Below are 19,652 nucleotides of genomic sequence, written 5' to 3' on the forward strand. Positions count from 1 at the left end.
ATTAATATACTCGGTGGCTAGGTGGTCTGGTGCCAGAATTGGAATATGCATGTCATCTATTGCCTCTCCACAGTTACGGAAACAATTTGTGCAAAGCCATCCACAAGGTCATGCACGTTGCCCAGAGTCACGGTCTTTCAGAGCAGGATGCGATTAACGGCCCTGTACATTTCTGTCAACACGAGTCCAATGGTAGACATTCCCACTCCGAACTGGTGAGCGACTGATCGGTAGCAGTCTGGAGTAGCCAGCTCCCACAGTGAAATCACCACACACTTCTCCAACGACAGAGCAGCTCTCATTCTTGTGTCCTTGCGCCGCAGGACTGAGGTGAGCTCATCCCACAGTCCCATGAATGTGGCTTTCCTCATCTGAAAGTTCTGCAGCCACTGCTTATCATCCTAGAGGTGCATGATGATGTGATCCCACCACTCCATGCTTGGTTGCCGAGCCCAAAAGCAGCATTCCACTGTGGTCAGCACCTCTGTGAACGCCACAAGCAATCTCATGTCGTAGCTACTACGCGGTGAGATCAGTGTCGAACTCCTCTTGCCTTTGTAGTTTAAGGAGTAACTCCACTACCACACATGATGTGTTAGTGAGAGTGAGCAGCATATTGGTCAACAGTGCAGGATCCATTTCTGCAGACCGAAGAGGCAGAGCATGCAGTACACAAATAGTTGAAAGATAGTGCCAAATGCAGACGGAAGCACAGGAATTGCTGGGATACGAAGCAATGCATCATAGGGCATTGGGTCAGGACCCAGGATGTCCCGCGACCCCCTCCGCCTTCCCATAACTGTTAGCAACGGAAGAGGAAGAGATACTCTGTGGGATAGAAGAACAGGAGTACTTGTGGCACCTTAGAGACTAACTAATTTATTTCAGCATAAGCTTTCGTGGGCTACAGCTCACTTCTTCGGGATAGCTGCCCAGAGTGCACCGCTCTGAATACTGCTGCGAGTGTGAACACGCTATTGCGCAGGCAGCTGACAGTGTGAATGCACAACAGTGGTTTCCCTTCAGCGCTCTCTGAGTGGCGATGTAACTGCCGGCAATGTAACTCTGCCAGGGTAGACATACCCTGAGACTGTCCCCAGGAAAGTGGCTTGGTGTCTATCAGTCTATCACAATCACTTTGCTACAATACTGTGCTAAAATAAAGGGTGATAAAGGAAGAGGCAGAGATTAAACTGCCCTTGAATAGACTAAAATTTGGACATTTGAAAAGCCAACATTTGTTGGCTGAGCTGAGACTGTAAGCCCTCCTGGCCATCGACCTATTTGTGTTTGTAAAAGGCCCTCAAAAATAATTAACCAAGGATTCGCTAGCTAAACTGCATCAAGGATAAGAGAGCCACAAGATTTGTGGGGACGTGTCACCTTTCTCTTCTAGGGAATTTTCCCTAATCACAGACAAAAATCAGTATTGCCAACCCCAAATGTTCAAAATCGTGAGTCAGGCTTAACAAAAATCTTGAGATTGGCTTTAAAATCACGAGATTAAATAATAGAGTTGGTGTTTTTTGCCTTCTGCTTCTTGAGCTTTTAGGGTGCACTGAAGTCACATTTTAAAGCTTTCTTCACAACCACGAGGGCTAGACACTTACTTTTTCTTTAAGAATGAAGGCTGAAATCACATATCCACTTGACTCCAGGAGCTGGGGCTTTAAAGAAAACAATAATTATCATGAGACTCATGACAAAATCATGAGAATTGACAACACTGCAAAGGGAAAGCTTTGAAATAGACTCAGCGGAAATATGCTGTGGTGCATGGAACAAGAGGCATTTTTACTGCCGTGCGCAGGAGCAGAGATGCACATTTCTCATCAAGTTTTCAGCGCCCCAGGGTGAATCATGCCTCCTTAGCTTTAGCTGTTTTTCTTCCAATAGGAGTTTGGCTATTCTTGGCATTCCTGGGGTAGCTGAGCATATTGCATGGAAGTAAGGCCCCTTTTTGTTCTTTAAAAGAAAAGGAAGCTGTAACTGGACACATCTGGCATTGTGTTTCCACATGTTTCCAACCATTTGCTAGAAGAGCTGCAATCCGCCTCTGACGGCACATTTCACCAACTGCATTATCATATGTAAAAAGCAAAAGATCCTGCCGGGACCTGTTAATTACACAGCCTTGGTGTACAGCGAATCGGTGCCCTTAATATTTATTTAATCACTGAGAACGGGGGGGGGGGGGAGGGGCAGGGAAAGGATTTTGAAATACAAATGTGAATGTTAGTATTGCTACCATATTCCAGCCTTCAATTAGCTTTGCATCTACTACAAACTGTTGTGTTAAAAGGGAATTCAAATAGAGTCTAAGGGCTAGTCTACACTGGCAACGTTAAAGCGCTGCCGCTCTCTCAGCGCTCTAAAAAAACCACCACAAGGGGCGTAGCTCCCAGCACTGATGCACTGTCTACACTGGCGCTTGACAGCACTGAAACTTGCTGTGCTTGTGTGTGTATGTGTGTGTGTGTGTGTGTGTTCGTTCACACCCCTGAGCGAGCAAGTTGCAATGCTGTAAAGTGCCAGTGTAGACAAGCCCTAAGATGGTGCAGTCCCATTGGGTGAGGTTTGTAGCATTTCTCTCTTTTGTCCCTCGTCACTCTGGAGATTTTTATGGAATTTTCTTTATTCTTTGTTGTATGTTTCATTTAAAACACAGACATCAAGGATAATATAGCAACTTTGGGAAGAAGTGAACCCCTGCAGACAGAATGAAGGCTAGAGAAAAGGATACAATATGGGGAAGGCAAATCCATACAATACTCAAAGATATAGAGGCAATGTTCTCTGCATTAAGCTATAGTGCAAGCTTTCTGGAGCAGGCACAGTGTTGTTTGTACAGCACCTGGCACATCGGAGCCTTGATCAGGGCCCTTACATGCTACTATACTAATTCTAAAAATAAGGTGGGTGAGGTAATATCTTTTATTGGACCGATTTCTGTTGGTGAAATAGACAAGCTTTCAAGCTATAAAGAGCTCTTACTGAGATCTGGGAAACGTATGCAGAGTCACAGCTAAATACAAGGTAGAATAGATTGTTTAGCATAAGTAGTTAACACATATTCTAAGGACCATTCAAGGTGAAGTGGCCCATTAACACCCCTGCAGTCATGGAACAAAACCAGGGGTCGGGTGACGGGGGAGTTAGTGGGTTACAGATGGCTATAATATGCCATAAATCCAGTATCTTTAAGACCATGATTTTTAGTGTCTAGCAAAGTTGTTTATTGAAGCTTCCAGGCTCATCCTTTGAAGGTGTTGTGCAGGTTTCCTTTGAGGATGAGGATTGAGAGGTCAGATACGGAGTGGTAGTTTTATGAAAAAAGTGTTTGCTCATGGATGATAACTTTGCTAGACACTAAAAATCAGTCGTAGTGCTTGTTGACACTTGAAACACTGCTGCAGCTCGTCGCTGTAGCACTTCAGCGTAGACACTAGCTATGCTGATGAGAGGAATTCTTCCATTGACCTAACACTATCTACACCAGGGGTTAGGTCGGCTTAACTGCATTGCTCAGATGTGTGGATTTTTCACACCCCTGAGCAATGTAGCTGGGTTGATTTAACTTTTGAGTGTAGAAACCCACAGCTGGCCTGCATCAGCTGTCTCAGGCTCATGGGACTTAAGGGGCCATTTAATAGAGATGTAGGCAGTAGGGATTCGGGCTGCAGTCCAAGCTCTGGGTCCTTCCCATCTCAGAGCGTCCTAGAGCCTGGGCTCCAAACAGTGTCTACACTGCAATTAAAACAGCCCCTTAGCCTGAGCTCGAGTCAGTGGGCACATGCCAGCTGTGGGTTTTTAATTGCAGTGTAGAGTACCTTTCCCAGACCTGAGGAAGAGCTCAATGTTGCTCAAAAGAATGTCTCTCTCACCAACAGAAGTTGGTCCAATAAAAGATATTACCTCGCCCACCTTCTCTGTCTAATGTCCTGGGAACAATGTGGTTACAATACTGCCACCTGTAATAATAGTCAGTTGTAACACATTCTGTGTCCCAGTATGGCAGATCAGTTCCGAAGGCTAGTTGTTCATTCTTAACATTCTGGAATTAAAGGTCACATGATCAAAGTTCTTCAGTTTGCATCATCTTTATACACCACTCCTGGGACTTCAGTGGCACTATTCACCTGCTTGAAGTTAGGCATATTTGCCTTTATACCTTGATGAATTAGGGCCTTAGTCTCCAGCGGCTGACATGCACAGTTCCCTGCTTAGTTCCCCTATGTGTTCAGCAGTGGATGTTCTCTACTGCTGAAGTACCATTTCCTTTGCCATGAGCGTGAGAGCATTTCCTATCTCACACTGCAGAGACTTTACTGGTAGCAGGGCATGAGAGGCACAGTTTTGAGTGGGAGGCGGGGGAGGAGAAATGTGCTGTATCCAGTGAAAGGCGTGGTACAAGCAGGAGAACTATAGGCTGGTGGGCAAGGATGTGGATTGGAGTTTGAGGTTGTATTCCATTCCCCCAGACCAACGGGCCCTGGTATCAGTTTTCTAAACAAAAGGATTTGTTGGTAAGATTCCACTTCATCTGTGGTGTCGTACCCTGCCTGTCTCACATGGCTTGCTTTCCACCATAAACATCTCCATTCTCATACAACAGAGGATGTAAACTGTTCTAATGACAAATTCATCTATGGACCGATCTAAGAAAAAATAAATCGCCCAAGCAGCAGCATAATGCTCTTGAGTGCTTCCATGGAAGATACAGAAATACATAGCAACTTAAAAACCATAGACCCTACATTTAAATCGTTCCCTTGTTTGCCAAGTTTACATTTAAATAGATGGTAAGTGAAACGAGATGTGATGTGTGAATAACTGAAATCAGAGCTGAATGGGCTGTAATACTTTGTGACCACCATGTGTAAAAGTTTTTTACTGAAATGCTGATACCTGCTTTCTGATGGACTAGTGCCTTTTCATTGTTATTGTCCTTGTCAGTAAAGCTTTAAATTTATTCATGAAGCAAGCTGGAGCTCAGGTGGCAACAGCTAAATCCATTTAGCAGTAGGAATAAGAGGAAAGCCATTTTAATGTTCTCTTGCAGTGCTGCAGTACTTAGCAAACCCAAAGGATATTAATTACTCAGCATGCTCTGAGATGTAAAAGCATGAATTTATCAAGATAAATGCATTCAGAACTAGGCTAAGTCAACAGTAATTAATGTGATGCAAAAAGACAGAGAAAGGAAGGATTACTGGACCTACCACATTAGAATAACATATAGTTTAGAGGCATCATTGGGATATTAAATTATAGGAAATAGCTAAGAGGTCGTGAGGCATCCTTTATAAATATACCTTCTGTTTGCCAGGTATACTCTTTTAATATGGGTTTGTCCAGAATGTATATTACCTGGACAGACTGGATGTTAAGTTGTATGTTTAGCAGACACAACAGCAAATTTTAATTTTTTAATACGCCTCTACCTCGATATAACGCGTCCTGATATAACACAAATTTGGATATAACACAGTGAAGCGGTGCTGGGGGGAGGGGTGTCACCTATAACCCGGTAAGATTTTTTGGCTCCCGAGGACAGCGTTATATCGAGGTAGAGGTGTATAAAAATCTTTGCTATTTGAGTGTACCTTTAGGAGCGGAGTGGAGAGAACGTGTGTTTTTCACAAACATTATCTAAGCCACTCCAATATTTTTATGGTGTTTAGCAAACATATAATCGTGAATACATCCAAGGATGAGTGGCAGCTAGAGAGATGAATTAGTAGGCTCCACTTGACAAATTTAAGTGTAGCATGTGTATTTATACCAAATCCATTAGAGCAGACAAATGGAAAATCCAGAGATGACTGCTCTGCAATTTAACAGTCACAGAATTCTGAGAAGGCTGATGCCTTCTTCAATGTTGGTAATGGGTTAGATTTAAAAATCTCTAAAACTAAAGCAGTTTAAGCGTACAAGTTCAGCCATGCTGTATTGAAAGTTGTTTTACATTGTCAGTGAGTAGTGAGTAATGAGTAAAGCCAATGCCAATTCTTTATCTTTAGGATATGGTGATGATTTTGACGACTTCAGTTTAGCGGATGCACTTGATGACCATCCAACCAAGCGACGTAAGTACAGTTTACAAGAAAAAGCAAATAGCGATTGTGTGTGTAACTACCTATGTGGATTAATCACAGGTTAAAGGTGAGGGGCTTACATGACCCAGTCCTCTTTTCCTGGTCAGATCCAGTTTCCTTAATTGTCGACAGCTAAAATAAATATTCCTTCTGCAAAATTTGTTTCTAACCTAGTGTTCCTTTGTGTTGTGATGCTGGTTAGCAAGTCACATTGATTTAGCATTCTGACAGCCTGTTAGTGTTGAACACATGCTTTTGTGTACCTAATTACTTGTGTTGTCATTCATTCATTCCCAGGCTTGCCTGGAATGCATTGTGTAATGCTTTTCTCTTCCAGCAGGTGTGAGCACTATTTCTGAGATTGTGATGTTCTGACTTACCTTCCTCCATTCCCTGCTTGCCCTCCATGGGTATGTGTACACTGCAATTAGACACCTGCAGCTGGCCCAGGCCAGCTGACTTGGGCTCATGGTCACAGACCTGTTTATTTGCAGTGTAGATGTTCAAGACCTGGCTGCAGCCTGAGCCTGAATGTCTACACTGCAATTAGACAGTCCTACGAGCCAGAGCCCCCATGGGCCAGCTGCAGATTTTTAATTGGTGTGTAGACATACCCTGTGGCTTAGACTTTCACAAGACTCTCCCTCTTGCCTGTATTGTTTTGTTTCCACAATTGATTCCAGGAGCATTTCAATGGCTAAATGCCCAATTTGCAACCACAAATCAAGATCCTAGTTAATCCCTTTCCAAAACAACCAGGGATTAGGAGATCCTCCCACTTATCTCCAAAGCACTACAGAGACCCCTCCCCTCACCTGTCCCCTCCATGAGTGCCACATGGGTTCCTGCAGCCCCATTAAAGGTACACAGCTGTCCTGGGACCGGGGGGAGAAGACGGGTTAGGGGGCACAGCCAAGTGTTTTGGAGAGGGTAGCTAGCCAACTAGTTCTGCACCACCCAGATGTGCAGCAGGTGCAGATGCCCTCTTCCTTCTTTGCACACCTGGTCGGCTTTAAGGATGGTCAGTCCCCTCCTGAAGCTGGCATATGCAGTGGGAAGCTGCTAACCTGCCCCCTTTCTGCCATGGCCCCATGATTTTCCCTTTAACAGTAAGTGGCCACATGTGTAATAAAGAATTTATAAATGACGTAATGGTTTAATATTTATCATGGCTAGGTGACATTTCAGGAGCCCAGCTGTTTGACACAGCCAGTCCTCATATACTCTCTTACACAGAATAGGCCTGCGGACAAATTCTGGTCAGTTTTTCACCCATGAACCTTATGTGGCTGCATTTCTTGTAGAGAATTTATGAATGGCTGGAAGAAGCGTTTTGCGCACACATGATATGCTGTTCTCCTTTCCGACTGTGCTTGTGCACAGAGTAGCGGTGTTCAGACATATTCATACCACCTTCAGCCTCACACTTTCCTCTGCACCTGGCTGATTATTCCTAACCCCCTGTGCAACCTCCTGAATTCTGCCCAGATAATTCAGATAGACTTATCTCACAGTGAATTGCACAAAGCACAAATTATCTTCCACTGTAAGGATTCCAAATAAAAATATGACCTCTTCCTCCAAAGTCAGTTGGGATGAAACAATCTGACATGACTGGCTCAGTAGCATTGGCATGTCCCATATCATGATGCTTTGTGTAAAGGAGTGTCCTGCCAATAGAGTCATTTAATTGCATCACTGTTCACCAGGCAATCTCTAGAGCCGTGGTCCCCAAACTTTTCAGGGTCGTGCCCTCCCACCCCCACCTCGATTATACCCCCCATGAACCAGGGATGCCGGGGGGATGCAGCAGTAAGGGGGCTGAGGCTGGGGCTAGGGCCGGGAATGGAACCATGGCCAGGGGCCGAGGCTGGGGGTGGGAGCGGAGTTGTGGGGCCGGGCGGGGCTGGAACAAGGCTGGATGGTGCTCCCTCTCCACCTCTTGTGGGGACCGGCCTGGGCCCACCACACCCCCATGCTAGGGAGGCACACCCCACAGTTTGGCGACCGCTGCTGTAGAGGAGGGTAGTGCTCATTGGGTATAATGAAAATCAACTCTTTCTACAACATTGTCACAGGATCCAGGTCTCATTATTTGAAATAAATAATCAACTGCATGATATTACAAAAGTGGAATAGTAGAGATACCCAGAATAGAGCAGTGGTATTCAGACTTATCTTAATTAGCAGCTAAAGAAAGAATAGCTGATTGCTGTATAGAGCAATTATATGAAGTCAAAGAAATGTGGACCCCATTTCTAGATACATCTGGATTAAAAAAAAAAGTGAGATGGCTCAAAGCATGAGAGGCCTTCATTCCACCTAACTCCTTTGCCTCTTCCCCCCTCCTTCTTCCCCCATCTCTTTCCCTCGCTATTCATCCATGTCTTCTCCTACTCTATTACTGTGACCTCACCCTAACATGTTATGTCTGTGTGATATTGTCTGGTTTTGTGTTGTTTGGTCTTTGACAAGTTGTAAAATTGCCTAATTCTGTTGGGTATCCAAATACTGCATGTGCCACAGGAAACATATATAAGCTGTAAGTCATTTACTTTTTTGTACTTTTCATTGTATGTTTCTTTATTAAAATCAATACAAAATTAGTCACCAAAAAAGCACCACTTTCACTCAAGCTTATGCAGCATTGGGATAGCACTATCCAATGACAAGTTCTTACCCTATTGATACCATCTCTACAGAGCACTCCAATTGGGCTGCATTCAAAGTACTTTTACTAGTTTAGCAGTATAATATTCTTGATGTAGTTTCATGCCATAGATCTTTTCTACACTGAAAAAAAAATCTGAACAGGCAAAACTTCCTTCTCCTGTAGATTAAGTTTTTCTTGGGATTCCAAATCCCTTTAAAAAGCCAGTGAACCATTAGTACCATTGCTAAACAGCATCTAGGGAAAATAACCTGTTTTAGTTATTTTTGTTGTAGCTCATCATTTAGAGCAGATTACTTCTAAGAGGGCGATCTTATCTGGTACTTGAGAAGGCAAAGAAAACTCATTTATTATTTTATGTCAAGGTATGGCTTAATATCTTTCATGGCTAGGTGACACTATTATTGCAGGAGCACAGCCGTTTGACAGTGCTAGTCCTTAGATACTATTTTACACAGAATAGACAGTTACGCAGATTCTGGTCAGTTTTGCCCCAGTACAACTCTGTGGTATTCAGTAGAAGGACTTCTGATTTACCCAGACCAGACTCTGGACCATAGTCTTTCCCCTGATAAATAAATGCAAGGAATCAATCACAGCATGAAAGGCTGTTGGGTTCCTGATCCTGTCTGCTACTAGGACTTGGCCTTTCTTCTCTGTGCATTTATGGACACGTCAAGAAAATAAGTCCCTATCTAATACCTTAACCAGCGTAGATTATTGTACAGCCCTGTGAACACAACCAGTGATGAGCCACATTCTATCCTGGAATGGATTTGTGTGGCTTCCACTGATCTCAGTAGGAAACTGCCTGAATATACAAGAATGTGTCCCATTGTGTGCAGAAACTGTAGACCAAGTCCTCAGCTGGTGTGAATAGTTTGCTTCTCTGAAATAAATGGAGCTACACAGATATACACCAGCAGAGGATCTGGCCTATAGAGGAAAAGACTGCTCTACTTTTACCAGAGGGCTCTTTGAAACCCATCAAGATATTCAGAATTCAGGGGTCAATTTTTCCCCCTTTCTGATCAGTGTTCCAGATGGAGCACTTGAAGAAATCCCCCAGTCCTGAAAACATCTGTACTAGTCCAAGCCAGGCAAGTTGTCAGATACAAGACTACTACAAAACCATGGCATTCCTATTAATATGTTGCTTCCCATCACACACACGTGCTTTAAAGCAGTGGTTCCCCACACTGTAGTCCTTAGACCACTGCTGATCCACAGACCACACATTGATGATTCAGAGACAGCTAACTGCTCACATGGTGCTGCTTCTGCTCGTTTCCAGTAGAATGTCACACTGAAGTCAGCTGAAAATACATCAAATATCTCCCTGTTATCACTGTGCCACCTGAACAATCGCTCAAGTTGTCATTGTGACTGAGCCTGGTCTGGGTTAACTACGTTCTCAGGGATGTCAAAAATCCACATCCCTGAGAAGCACAGCAAGCCACCCTAAGTCCTCTTGTAGATCAACAGAAGAATTCTTATATCGACCTAGCTACTGCCTTTTGTGGAGGTGGATTACCTACTCTAACAAGAGAATCCATCCCGTTGGCATAGGTAGGGTCTACCCTGAAGCACTCCAGCAGCACAGATGTGCCACTGTAGTGTTTTGAATATAGACAAGCCCTGAGAAGAGGAGGGCAGGTGTTACATTCTGAGAATTGAAAGGGAGGTGGGTCCATGGGTTGTGAATGGGACGTGATGTGCCCTGGTGACAGCCCATTAAAGATGTGATTCAAGCTATGAAAAGATTTGAAATCCCTTGCTTTACAGCATAAGCACAGATTTCAGGCTCTAGCAGGGCTTATTTTAGCTTCTGCTTTCTTGTACTGGAATTCACACGGGGAAGGAAAAATGCACATAATCTGAATGGGGCGATTTTCAGATCAGATACCTTGTAATCTGCCAGGGCTAGAAATGAATACTTCATCCCACTAGAAAGATGATGGATAATGAGATATTAGACCAGTGACCACTGCAGAGTCTTAGCACATACTGATTAAGGACGTAGCAAGCCCTGGACCTCTCCCCTGTGTGATTTTTCTATCCCTGTAGAATTACAATGACCTATACACACCTGCTGCGGGAGAACACTACTACAGACTAAACGCTCTGACCTGGAGTGCTGTGGTTCTGGTACAAGGGAGCAAGCATCCCAAAGTCCCAGGGCTATCAAATCGAGACATATCTTAAACTGCATCCTTGGACTTGAACAGATCACGCAGCAGAAAGCAAGCACCTGAAGGAGGCTAGCTGATTTAAATCATGACACACCATTGGAAATATTGCCAGATGAGAGGCATTCTAATATTCAGAGAGACAGGCAGAAATTAATATGAACAAAAGGTGTGGCTACCCTGTTCCTATTTTATTTATGCTGAAGGTAACATGGCCCATTACTTCTAACAGATATAATCAGTGGCTTGCATTATTAACCCCCGCCCCATCAACCCCCCGCCCACTTTCACTCCTTGATACAATAGTATCAGGAGTTGTGATATTTTCATTGACCAGATCTTTCATTGACCAGAAATCAATGTAAGATAAATTCTTCTCTTAAACCCATCTGTTACTTGATGCAGTATGGTGCGCTGTAGATCTTCTAATGTCATTGATTTGAGAGACCCAAGCAGGTGAGAATAAAACGTACGGCCCCTCCATGTTCTCAGGATGATTATTTGCTTTATGTGCTGGACGAGTCCTGTTGTGTTAGCAGTTGGTTTGCTGAGTCTGTTTGAAGTACATAGTTTGACAGGGAGTCAAATTCTGCTCCCTGCTACACTGGACAGCAGCATGCATTATGGTAATTAAGGGCAGAATTTGACTCTGTGTGTGCAATGCCGTCATTGGTGTGAGCAGCACATAGGCCCGATCTTTCACAGGTACTTAACTGTACATACTCCAGTTGATTTCAGTGGGATTATGCATGTGCTTAAAGTTAAGCACCTGCATGAACTTTTGCAGGATCAGGGCCTGCGTGAGGTCTGCAAATAAAGTATAAAAGAGAGCTAATACATTGGTTTTCAGTTCATACCATGATTTAATTGATGTTGAAAAGCATGTGGTTTAAGCATCCTGTAATCTTCTACACATATGGGGTATAAGCATTCTGTGATGAATAAGCCCTTGTAGTTTATTTTTAAGTCATAGTTGACAAATTTCCAGGTGACACTAGTAACTACGGGTTTTTTTCCTCTTTCTTTTAAATCACAGCTACTCCCAAGTTGCCCAAAAAGCCAGCGAGTGGAACAGGTAAAGATCCTTATTGATTTATCATTCAGAGTAATGGGTTGTTTCTCTTGAAAACATTTATGGTGAGTAATGAGTTATTCTCTTACTGTGAAGAACTGGGAAACTTCTGGTTTATTGTTATGAAAGAATGTCACTCACTTTTCCATAGCCCATACTGGTACATGGGCATCCACCCACCTATCCCGGGAATGAAGGCATTAATTTCTTTCTTGAAACAAGGCAATCAGTAGAGTTAAGGTGGGAAAGTCACCTAAAGCATGAATGATCAAAAACTAAAATTACTATAAAGTAATTAATGCAAATCTGTAGACAGTTAAACAGGTGTGCAGAAGGGTGTGAATTGCAGCATGAACCAAATAGTTGCTGAACCAACAAGAGGGGATGCCATTTTAGATTTGGTTTTGGTGATTAGTGAGGACCTCATAGAAGAAATTGTTGTAGGGGACAACCTTGGTTCGAGCGATCATGAGCTAATTCAGTTTAAACTAAATGGAAGGATAAACAAAAATAGATCTGTGACTAGGGTTTTTGATTTCAAAAGGGCTAACTTTAAAGAATTAAGGAAATTAGTTAGGGAAGTGGATTGGACTGAAGAACTTGGGGATCTAAAGGTGGAGGAAGCTTCAAGTCAAAGTTGCAGAAACTATCAGAAGCCTGCATCCCAAGAAATGGGAAAAAATTCATAGGCAGGAGTTGTAGACCAAGCTGGATAAGCAAGCATCTCAGAGAGGTGATTAAGAAAAAGCAAAAAGCCTACAAGGAGTGGAAGATGGGAGTGATCAGCAAGCAAAGCTACCTTATTGAGGTCAGAACATGTAGGGATAAAGTTAGAAAGGCCAAAAGCCATGTAGAGTTGGACCTTGCAAAGGGAATTAAAACCAATAGTAAAAGATTCTATAGCCATAGAAATAAGAAGAAAACAAAGGAAGAAGAAGTAGGACTGCTAAACACTGAGGATGGAGTGGAGGTTAAGGATAACCTAGGCATGGCCCAATATCTAAACAAATCTTTGCCTCAGTCTTTAATGAGGCTAATGATGAGCTTAGGGATAATGGTAGAATGACAAATAGGAATGAGGATATGGAGGTAGATATTACCACATCTGAGGTAGAAGCCAAACTTGAACAGCTTAATGGGACGAAATCAGGGGCCCCAGATAATCTTCATCCAAGAATATTAAAAGAACTGGCACATGAAATTGCAAGCCCATTAGCTAGAATTTTTAATGAATCTGTAAACTCAGGGGTTGTACTGTATGACTGGAGAATTGCTAACATAGTTCCCATCTTTAAGAAAGGGAAAAAAAGGTGATCTGGGCAACTACAGGCCTGTCAGTTTGACATCTGTAGTATGCAAGGTCTTGGAAAAAAAAATTTAAGGAAAAAGTAGTCAAGGACATTGAGGTCAATGGCAGTTGGGTCAAAATACAACATGGTTTACAAAAGGTAGATCATGCCAAACCAACCTGATCTCCTCCTTTGAGAAGATAACAGATTTTTTAGACAAAGGAAATGCAGTGGATCTAATTTACCTCGATTTCGGTAAGGCATTTGATGCAGTTCCACATGGGGAATTATTAGCTAAATTGGAAAAGATGGGGATTAATATCAAAATTGAAAGGTGGATAAGGAACTGGTTAAAGGGGAGACTACAACTGGTCATACTGAAAGGTGAATTGTCAGGCTGGAGGAGGTTACTAGTGAAGTTCCTCTGGTCCCAAAACTGATCCCTATCTTATTTAATCTTTTTATTACTGACTTTGGCACAAAAAGTGGGAATGTGCCAATAAAGTTTGCAGATGACACAAAGCTGGAAGGTATTACCAATACAGAGAAAGACCAGGATATAATACAGGAAGATCTGGATGACCTTGTAAACTGGAGTAATAGTAATAGGATGAAATTTAATAGTGAAAAGTGCAAGGTCATGCATTTAGGGAGGGAGAGGAATTATTTAAGCTCAGTACCAATGTGGACACAAGAACAAATGGATATAAACTGGCTATCAGGAAGTTTAGACTTGAAATTAGATGAAGGTTTCTAACCATCAGAGGAGTGAAGTTCTGGAACAGCCTTCCAAGGGGAGTAGTGGGGGCAAAAGACATATCTGGCTTCAAGACTAAGCTTGATAAGCTTATAGAGGGGTTGGTATAATGGCATAGCCTAATTTTGGCAATTAATTCGTCTTTGATGACTAGCGGTAAATATGCCCAATGGCCTGTGATGGGATGTTAGATGGGTTGGGATCTGAGTTACTACAGAGAATTCTTTCCTGGGTGTCTGGCTGGTGAGTCTTGCCCACATACTCAGGGTTTAGCTGATCGCCATATTTGGGGTTGGAAAGGAATTTTCCTCCAGGGCAGATTGGCAGAAGCCCTAGGGTTTTTTCGCCTCTGCAGCAAGGGGCACAGGTCACTTGCTGGAAGATTCTCTGTACCTTGAAGTCTTTAAACCATGATTTGAGGACTTCTGTATCAAACCTGCGTCTGAGCCACTGGAGTGGGTGGGTGAGATTCTGTGGCCTGTGTTGTGTGGGAGGTCAGACTAGATGATCATAATGGTCCCTTCTGACCTTAAAGTCTATGATTCTAGACTGCCTGACTCCTGTCCCCCAGGCTGGGGAGAGAGGCTAGCCCTCTGCCCGCCCACACCAAGGAAGTTGAGGCAGCACAGAGCATGGTTATGACTGAATCCCCAGCTGCAAGAAGGGAAACTGAGGCAGCTAAGGAGCACTGCCAATGCGATGATACCAACTCCGGGATGGGAAGCACGCAAGTGAAGCGCACAACAGCTGCTTGGGAGATTGCAGAAGTGACTACAGTCAGGAAGGGGGGAGGCGAGTTATTTTCTCCCGTCTATAACCCCCTGACGGGCTGTGAGAATGTGAATGACTGAACAGAGTGGGAGAGGAATCGCCACTCACCTAGTCTCTGCAGTTTGGAAACTAAAGGCAAACCCAGTGGGGCACAAGGTCAGGTTCTGCCTTCTCCCCGACAGAGAGCTGGAGGTGATGCCATGGGGTCTGGAGTCCCTGACCTACAGGGAGGTAGGGCATAGAAAGGAATTTGGCTCTGGGGAGGGTTGAAGATTCTCACTTGCCGAAAGTTTGGGGTCCCTCAGTGGCTAAAAGCACTGCATGGTTAAAAAGCAGCTTTGCGAGGAGCCAGGCCTATCTGACCAGGGAGTTACTTCCTATAATTCCCCAGTGGGGGAACCTCCAAGGCACCACCAGGGCAGCCGACCCCTTGAGGAACAAAGGGTAGCCATCCTCAGTCCATAGATGCCAGATGAGAGGTGGGAATGGAAGTTCTGTGATGACAGAAGTAGGTAGGGGCAGATGAGAGCTCTCCTTGGAAATGCAGCTAGGAGATTCTGAAGGGGAAAAATAGATGGGTCGGATGTCAAATGGCTCTGTACTGCTTGATGGCGTAACGAGTAAAACCAATGCCACTTCTTTGTCTGTAGGATATGGGGATGGTTTGGACGATTTCAGTTTGTCAGATGCACTGGATGACCATCCCACCAAGCGACGTAAGTAACGTTTTGACAGGAAAATCACTATGAGCTGGGCGGTGGTCAAAATGTCAGATACTATGATTCTTCTTTTTGTCCAAGACTGGTGTGTCCATGATTTAATAAACCCAGCTGCAGATCCTGCACTACAGGGCTGGGCCAGCTTCCTGCTCTGGGCACAATGACCTGGCACACGTGGTCACAGCACCACTCAGGTTTGGCCTAGCTGCCCTTCGGTCATTAGGGTGGAGGGGTGGCCAGGCCGAATTTGAGTGAGTGTTGCTGAGAGCCCATATGCCAGGTCACACCACCACTCACTTAAATATGGCCTGGCGGCTGGCTCCCCCTTCCCATATCCCGCATGCCATGACAGAGGGGTGGCCAGTCCAAACCTGGGTGACACCACGACCTCACAATTCCTGGAGCGGGGAGCCAGACTTAGCCCTGTGGGACAGGAGCCAGCTTTTCAGGGTGTTGCTGAGGTGGGCTTGCTGGGCAACCCATCCCTGGGGGCAGGACCCAGTTTCCCATCCCCCTCCTCTAAGACCATCCCATCCCCAGAAACAGGAGCTAACACCCCCACCCTGCATGCCTGCCCCACTTTAAATGGCACTCCCATTACTTTACACACCATTTCGCCCATAACGCTTGACCTTTACTCAATTTACTGTGGCTGCTCCTTGATAAAAATGCCATGGCAATCTTCAGCCCTAATCACAACGCACCATTGGAAAAATCACCAGCTTAAAGGTGTCCCGATATTCGGAGACACAAGCAGAACTAACAGGAACAGGGCAGCCACAACTTTTGTTCATATTTTATTCATACTCACATGGTGATACAGCCCATTACTAGCAAACATCAGTCGTTTACAGTATTTAAAACAAAACAGACTTTGGCCTCGTACAATATTGACCGTATCAGGAGTTGCAACGTTTTCCTGTTACTAGAAAGCTCTCATTGACCAGAAATCAATGCAAGATAATTTCTTGCTGTAAAACATCACTCTCTGTTACCTGGCGGGGTGTGGGGCACTTAGATCTTTTACTGTCACTGATCTGGGAGACCAAGCAGGCGGGAATAAAAGTTTATGGCATCTCCACATCCACAGATGTCTTATTTGCTTTATGCACTGGAGAAGTCCTGTTGTATTAGCAGTTGATTTGCCTAGTCTCTGTTTGAAGTACATAGTTTGACAGGGGATCAAATTCTGCTCTGTGCTACACTGGGCAGCAGCATGCATTATGGTAATTGAGGGCAGAATTTGACTCTGCGTGTGTAATGCCGTCATTGGTGTGAGCAGCAATTTTGTGTCTGATTTTGCACAGGTGCTTAACTGTACATAGTCCAGTTGATTTCAGTGGGATTACACACATGCTTAGAGTTAAGCACCTGCATGAATTTTTTCAGGATCAGGGCTTGAGAGAGGTCTGCAAATGAAGTATAAAAGAGAGGTAATACAATGGTTTTCAGTTCATACCATGATTTAATTAATGTTGAAAAGCATGTAGTCTAAGCATCCTGTAATCTTCCACATCACATATGGGGTGTAAGGATCCTGTGATGAATAAGCCCTTGTAGTTAATTTCTAAGTCACAGTTGATAAATTTCCAGGTGACACTAGTAACTAAGTTTTTTTTCCCCCTCTTTCTTTTAAATCACAGCTACTCCCAAGTTGCCCAAAAAACCAGTGGGTGGAACAGGTAAGGTGTCCTTATTCATTTATCATTCAAACAAAATAATGGGTTGTTCGTCTTGAAAACATTCATTTTAAGCAATGGGTTAATTCGCTGCTGTGGAGAACTGGCAAACATCAGATTTTTTTTTTTTTACGAAAGAATACGTGACTCAGTTTCCCTTTACCTTGTACCACTCTCTGGGTGAAATTGCATATACTTGAGTGGGTTCAAGGGGCCTAGCAAGCAAAGAACTGTGTGTGGTAGGAGGTGGCCAGTCTTACATAGAGGAGGGTCAAACCAGGATCTGACAGGGGCTCCAGATGGAAGATGGGGGTCATCTGGTAAGCCATGTGAATAAGCTGTTTGTTTTTAAGGTATGTTTTCTCTGTATTGCTGTTGATTCTAAATAAGTCCTTTGTTTTATGAAGGCTGAGTGGTTGCTGGGCACCCGCTTCTAGCCTCTGCGGGAGAACAGGACTGTAGGTGCTGCACTAAGTTCAGACTTGCTAAGATGATCAGAGGGAGCAGCAGGAGGAAATTGCAGCAGAAATCCTCAGTCTGGAGGGAGAGAGTCAGACTTGTTCCTGTCTCAGGCTAGAAGTCTGAGATCTGAGTCCCCCTCAAGCAAGCCAGGAAGGCTCAGAGGTGCAGTTACCACAGGAACTGTGCAGCTACAAGAGAAGTGCCCCAAGCCTTGTGCACATGACAGGAACTGCCACATTCGGTGGCTTCAGTGACTTGTTACATTAACACACAAGCATCAAGACTAGAATTACAAAGGGTTTAGAAGAGCTGTGCTAGCAGGACACTGATATATTATCTCCGGCCCAGGACCCCACAGTGCATGGTGCTGCACAAACACAGAACATACACAGTCCCTGCCCAAAGAGCTTGCAATGTACAGTGCAATAGATGCCATTTTTCAAAACTGTTCCAAACTTTTTTTAAATCTGCTTCTGTAGTGCAGGATGGACGTGTGGGCAAGGCCCTGGGTCGGGACTCAGGAAATCTAGGTTCAGTTCCCAGCCCTTCTGCCGATTCCTTTGTGACCTAGGGCAAGTGTCTTAACGGTTTTGTGCCTTAGTTTCCCCAGTAATAATGCCCTACTGCCTCACATGTTTCCTGCTCAAAGAATGGTAGCCCCTTGCTTTCCTTCCGTGTGTAAACACAACAAACTATTCTCGGTTTCATTTTTCTCCTTCGTGTTTCTTATCATCCCTGACACAGGAAATCTCTGTTGAAACAGTGCAGTTCTAACTAGCTGTGGGGAGACACTTCCCCCACTCTGTGCTTCTCAAATGCCCTTGCTGATTAGATACAGGCACATTTGCATGTCTGCTCAGGACCCATTTGAGGAAATTTGCTTGGTAAAAGTTTTACCATCTGCAATTTCTCCAGCTCAATTCCACCCAAATGTCAGCTGAAATGTAGACGGGTCAGCTGAGTAGCAGCTCAGCCCTTCATCTTGAAATAAACTGCAGCAAGCGAGAGAGCTCCAGGAACGAACACACTCACTAGCCAAAGCAAACCCAACCTAACCCTTTGGCCAATATGGCTTTCATTTGGGGTGCCAGGAAGACCCCGGTGGAAACAGCATCACGTAACATCTGCTGAGTATCAACTATATTTCAAGAACTTCAAGAACAACTCCAGCAGAATAAAGAGATTAAACTTTGTAACAAGGGACATCAAAACTATTGGAATGAAAAATCGTGAGCCAGATTCTTCCCTCCATTCTGGTGGTGCAAAGGAGTGGGAAAGCTAGCATAACTGGCCATCTAGGGGTTCCCCCAGGAATCCCGGGAAAGTGCAGGAACTAGCATAGCTGGCTCCTGTGTCCCCCACTGGAGAGGGTATGTTGGGGTGTGACCTGAGCTCTGGCAAGCCTTAGAAGCCCATACAGACTTCCTGCAGCCATAGCTCTGAGGCTGGTCTAAGATATATCGGGGTCAAGGCTAGCACAGAACCTGTGGAGGATCAGAAAGCCAGAAGGGCTCATTGCTCCTGCTCAGTTTCATTCTCCTCTATTCAAAATAAAGGAGGAACAAAAAGCCAGAAGAGAACTACACCATAAGCTAGCTAGTACCCAACAAAAGCCAACCACTGCGCAGAGGGGAACAATTCAGCTGCATTTAACTGTTAGTGAGCAAACAGATATAGGCAGGGAGAACAAGGCGAGTATTAATGAGAAATGGGAGGAGAAGGTTCAGAAGCTCACCATATCCAGATCAGATACCACAGAGATAAGGCACCTTACAAGAACCTAGGTAGATAGTTATCACTGATCCCTGCCTATGATCCAGCACCAGTACTTGTTTGCATAATAAATACATGCATGATCCAGAATTGTCCCACCATGTTCCATTTTTCAAAGTCAGCAGGGTTTCCACATTAGAAAAAGACAGCATGGTGTGAAATCCTGGCCCCA

The 19,652-nt window shown here is 44.2% G+C and overlaps 1 protein-coding gene across 3 annotated transcripts in view; it reads left to right on the forward strand.

The window, feature by feature from the left end:
* The window catches only part of CD99L2 (CD99 molecule like 2), an 81,485-nt gene that overhangs the window by 39,235 nt on the left and 22,598 nt on the right, over positions 1 to 19,652 (forward strand). For 2 of the 3 annotated variants that reach the window (XM_039487281.1, XM_039487283.1), the window contains exons 1-5: positions 6,024 to 6,089; positions 11,995 to 12,033; positions 14,625 to 14,868; positions 15,498 to 15,563; positions 17,210 to 17,248. In XM_039487281.1, the coding sequence (XP_039343215.1) occupies positions 14,709 to 14,868; positions 15,498 to 15,563; positions 17,210 to 17,248 (265 nt within the window). In that variant the 5' untranslated portion in view covers positions 6,024 to 6,089; positions 11,995 to 12,033; positions 14,625 to 14,708. Of the gene's footprint in view, positions 1 to 6,023; positions 6,090 to 11,994; positions 12,034 to 14,624; positions 14,869 to 15,497; positions 15,564 to 17,209; positions 17,249 to 19,652 lie in introns of those variants that run through there. The other variant, XM_039487282.1, reaches the window with a different exon arrangement.

The sequence above is a fragment of the Mauremys reevesii genome, linkage group 9, assembly GCF_016161935.1.
Source record: "Mauremys reevesii isolate NIE-2019 linkage group 9, ASM1616193v1, whole genome shotgun sequence".
NCBI classification, from domain to species: Eukaryota; Metazoa; Chordata; order Testudines; family Geoemydidae; genus Mauremys; species Mauremys reevesii.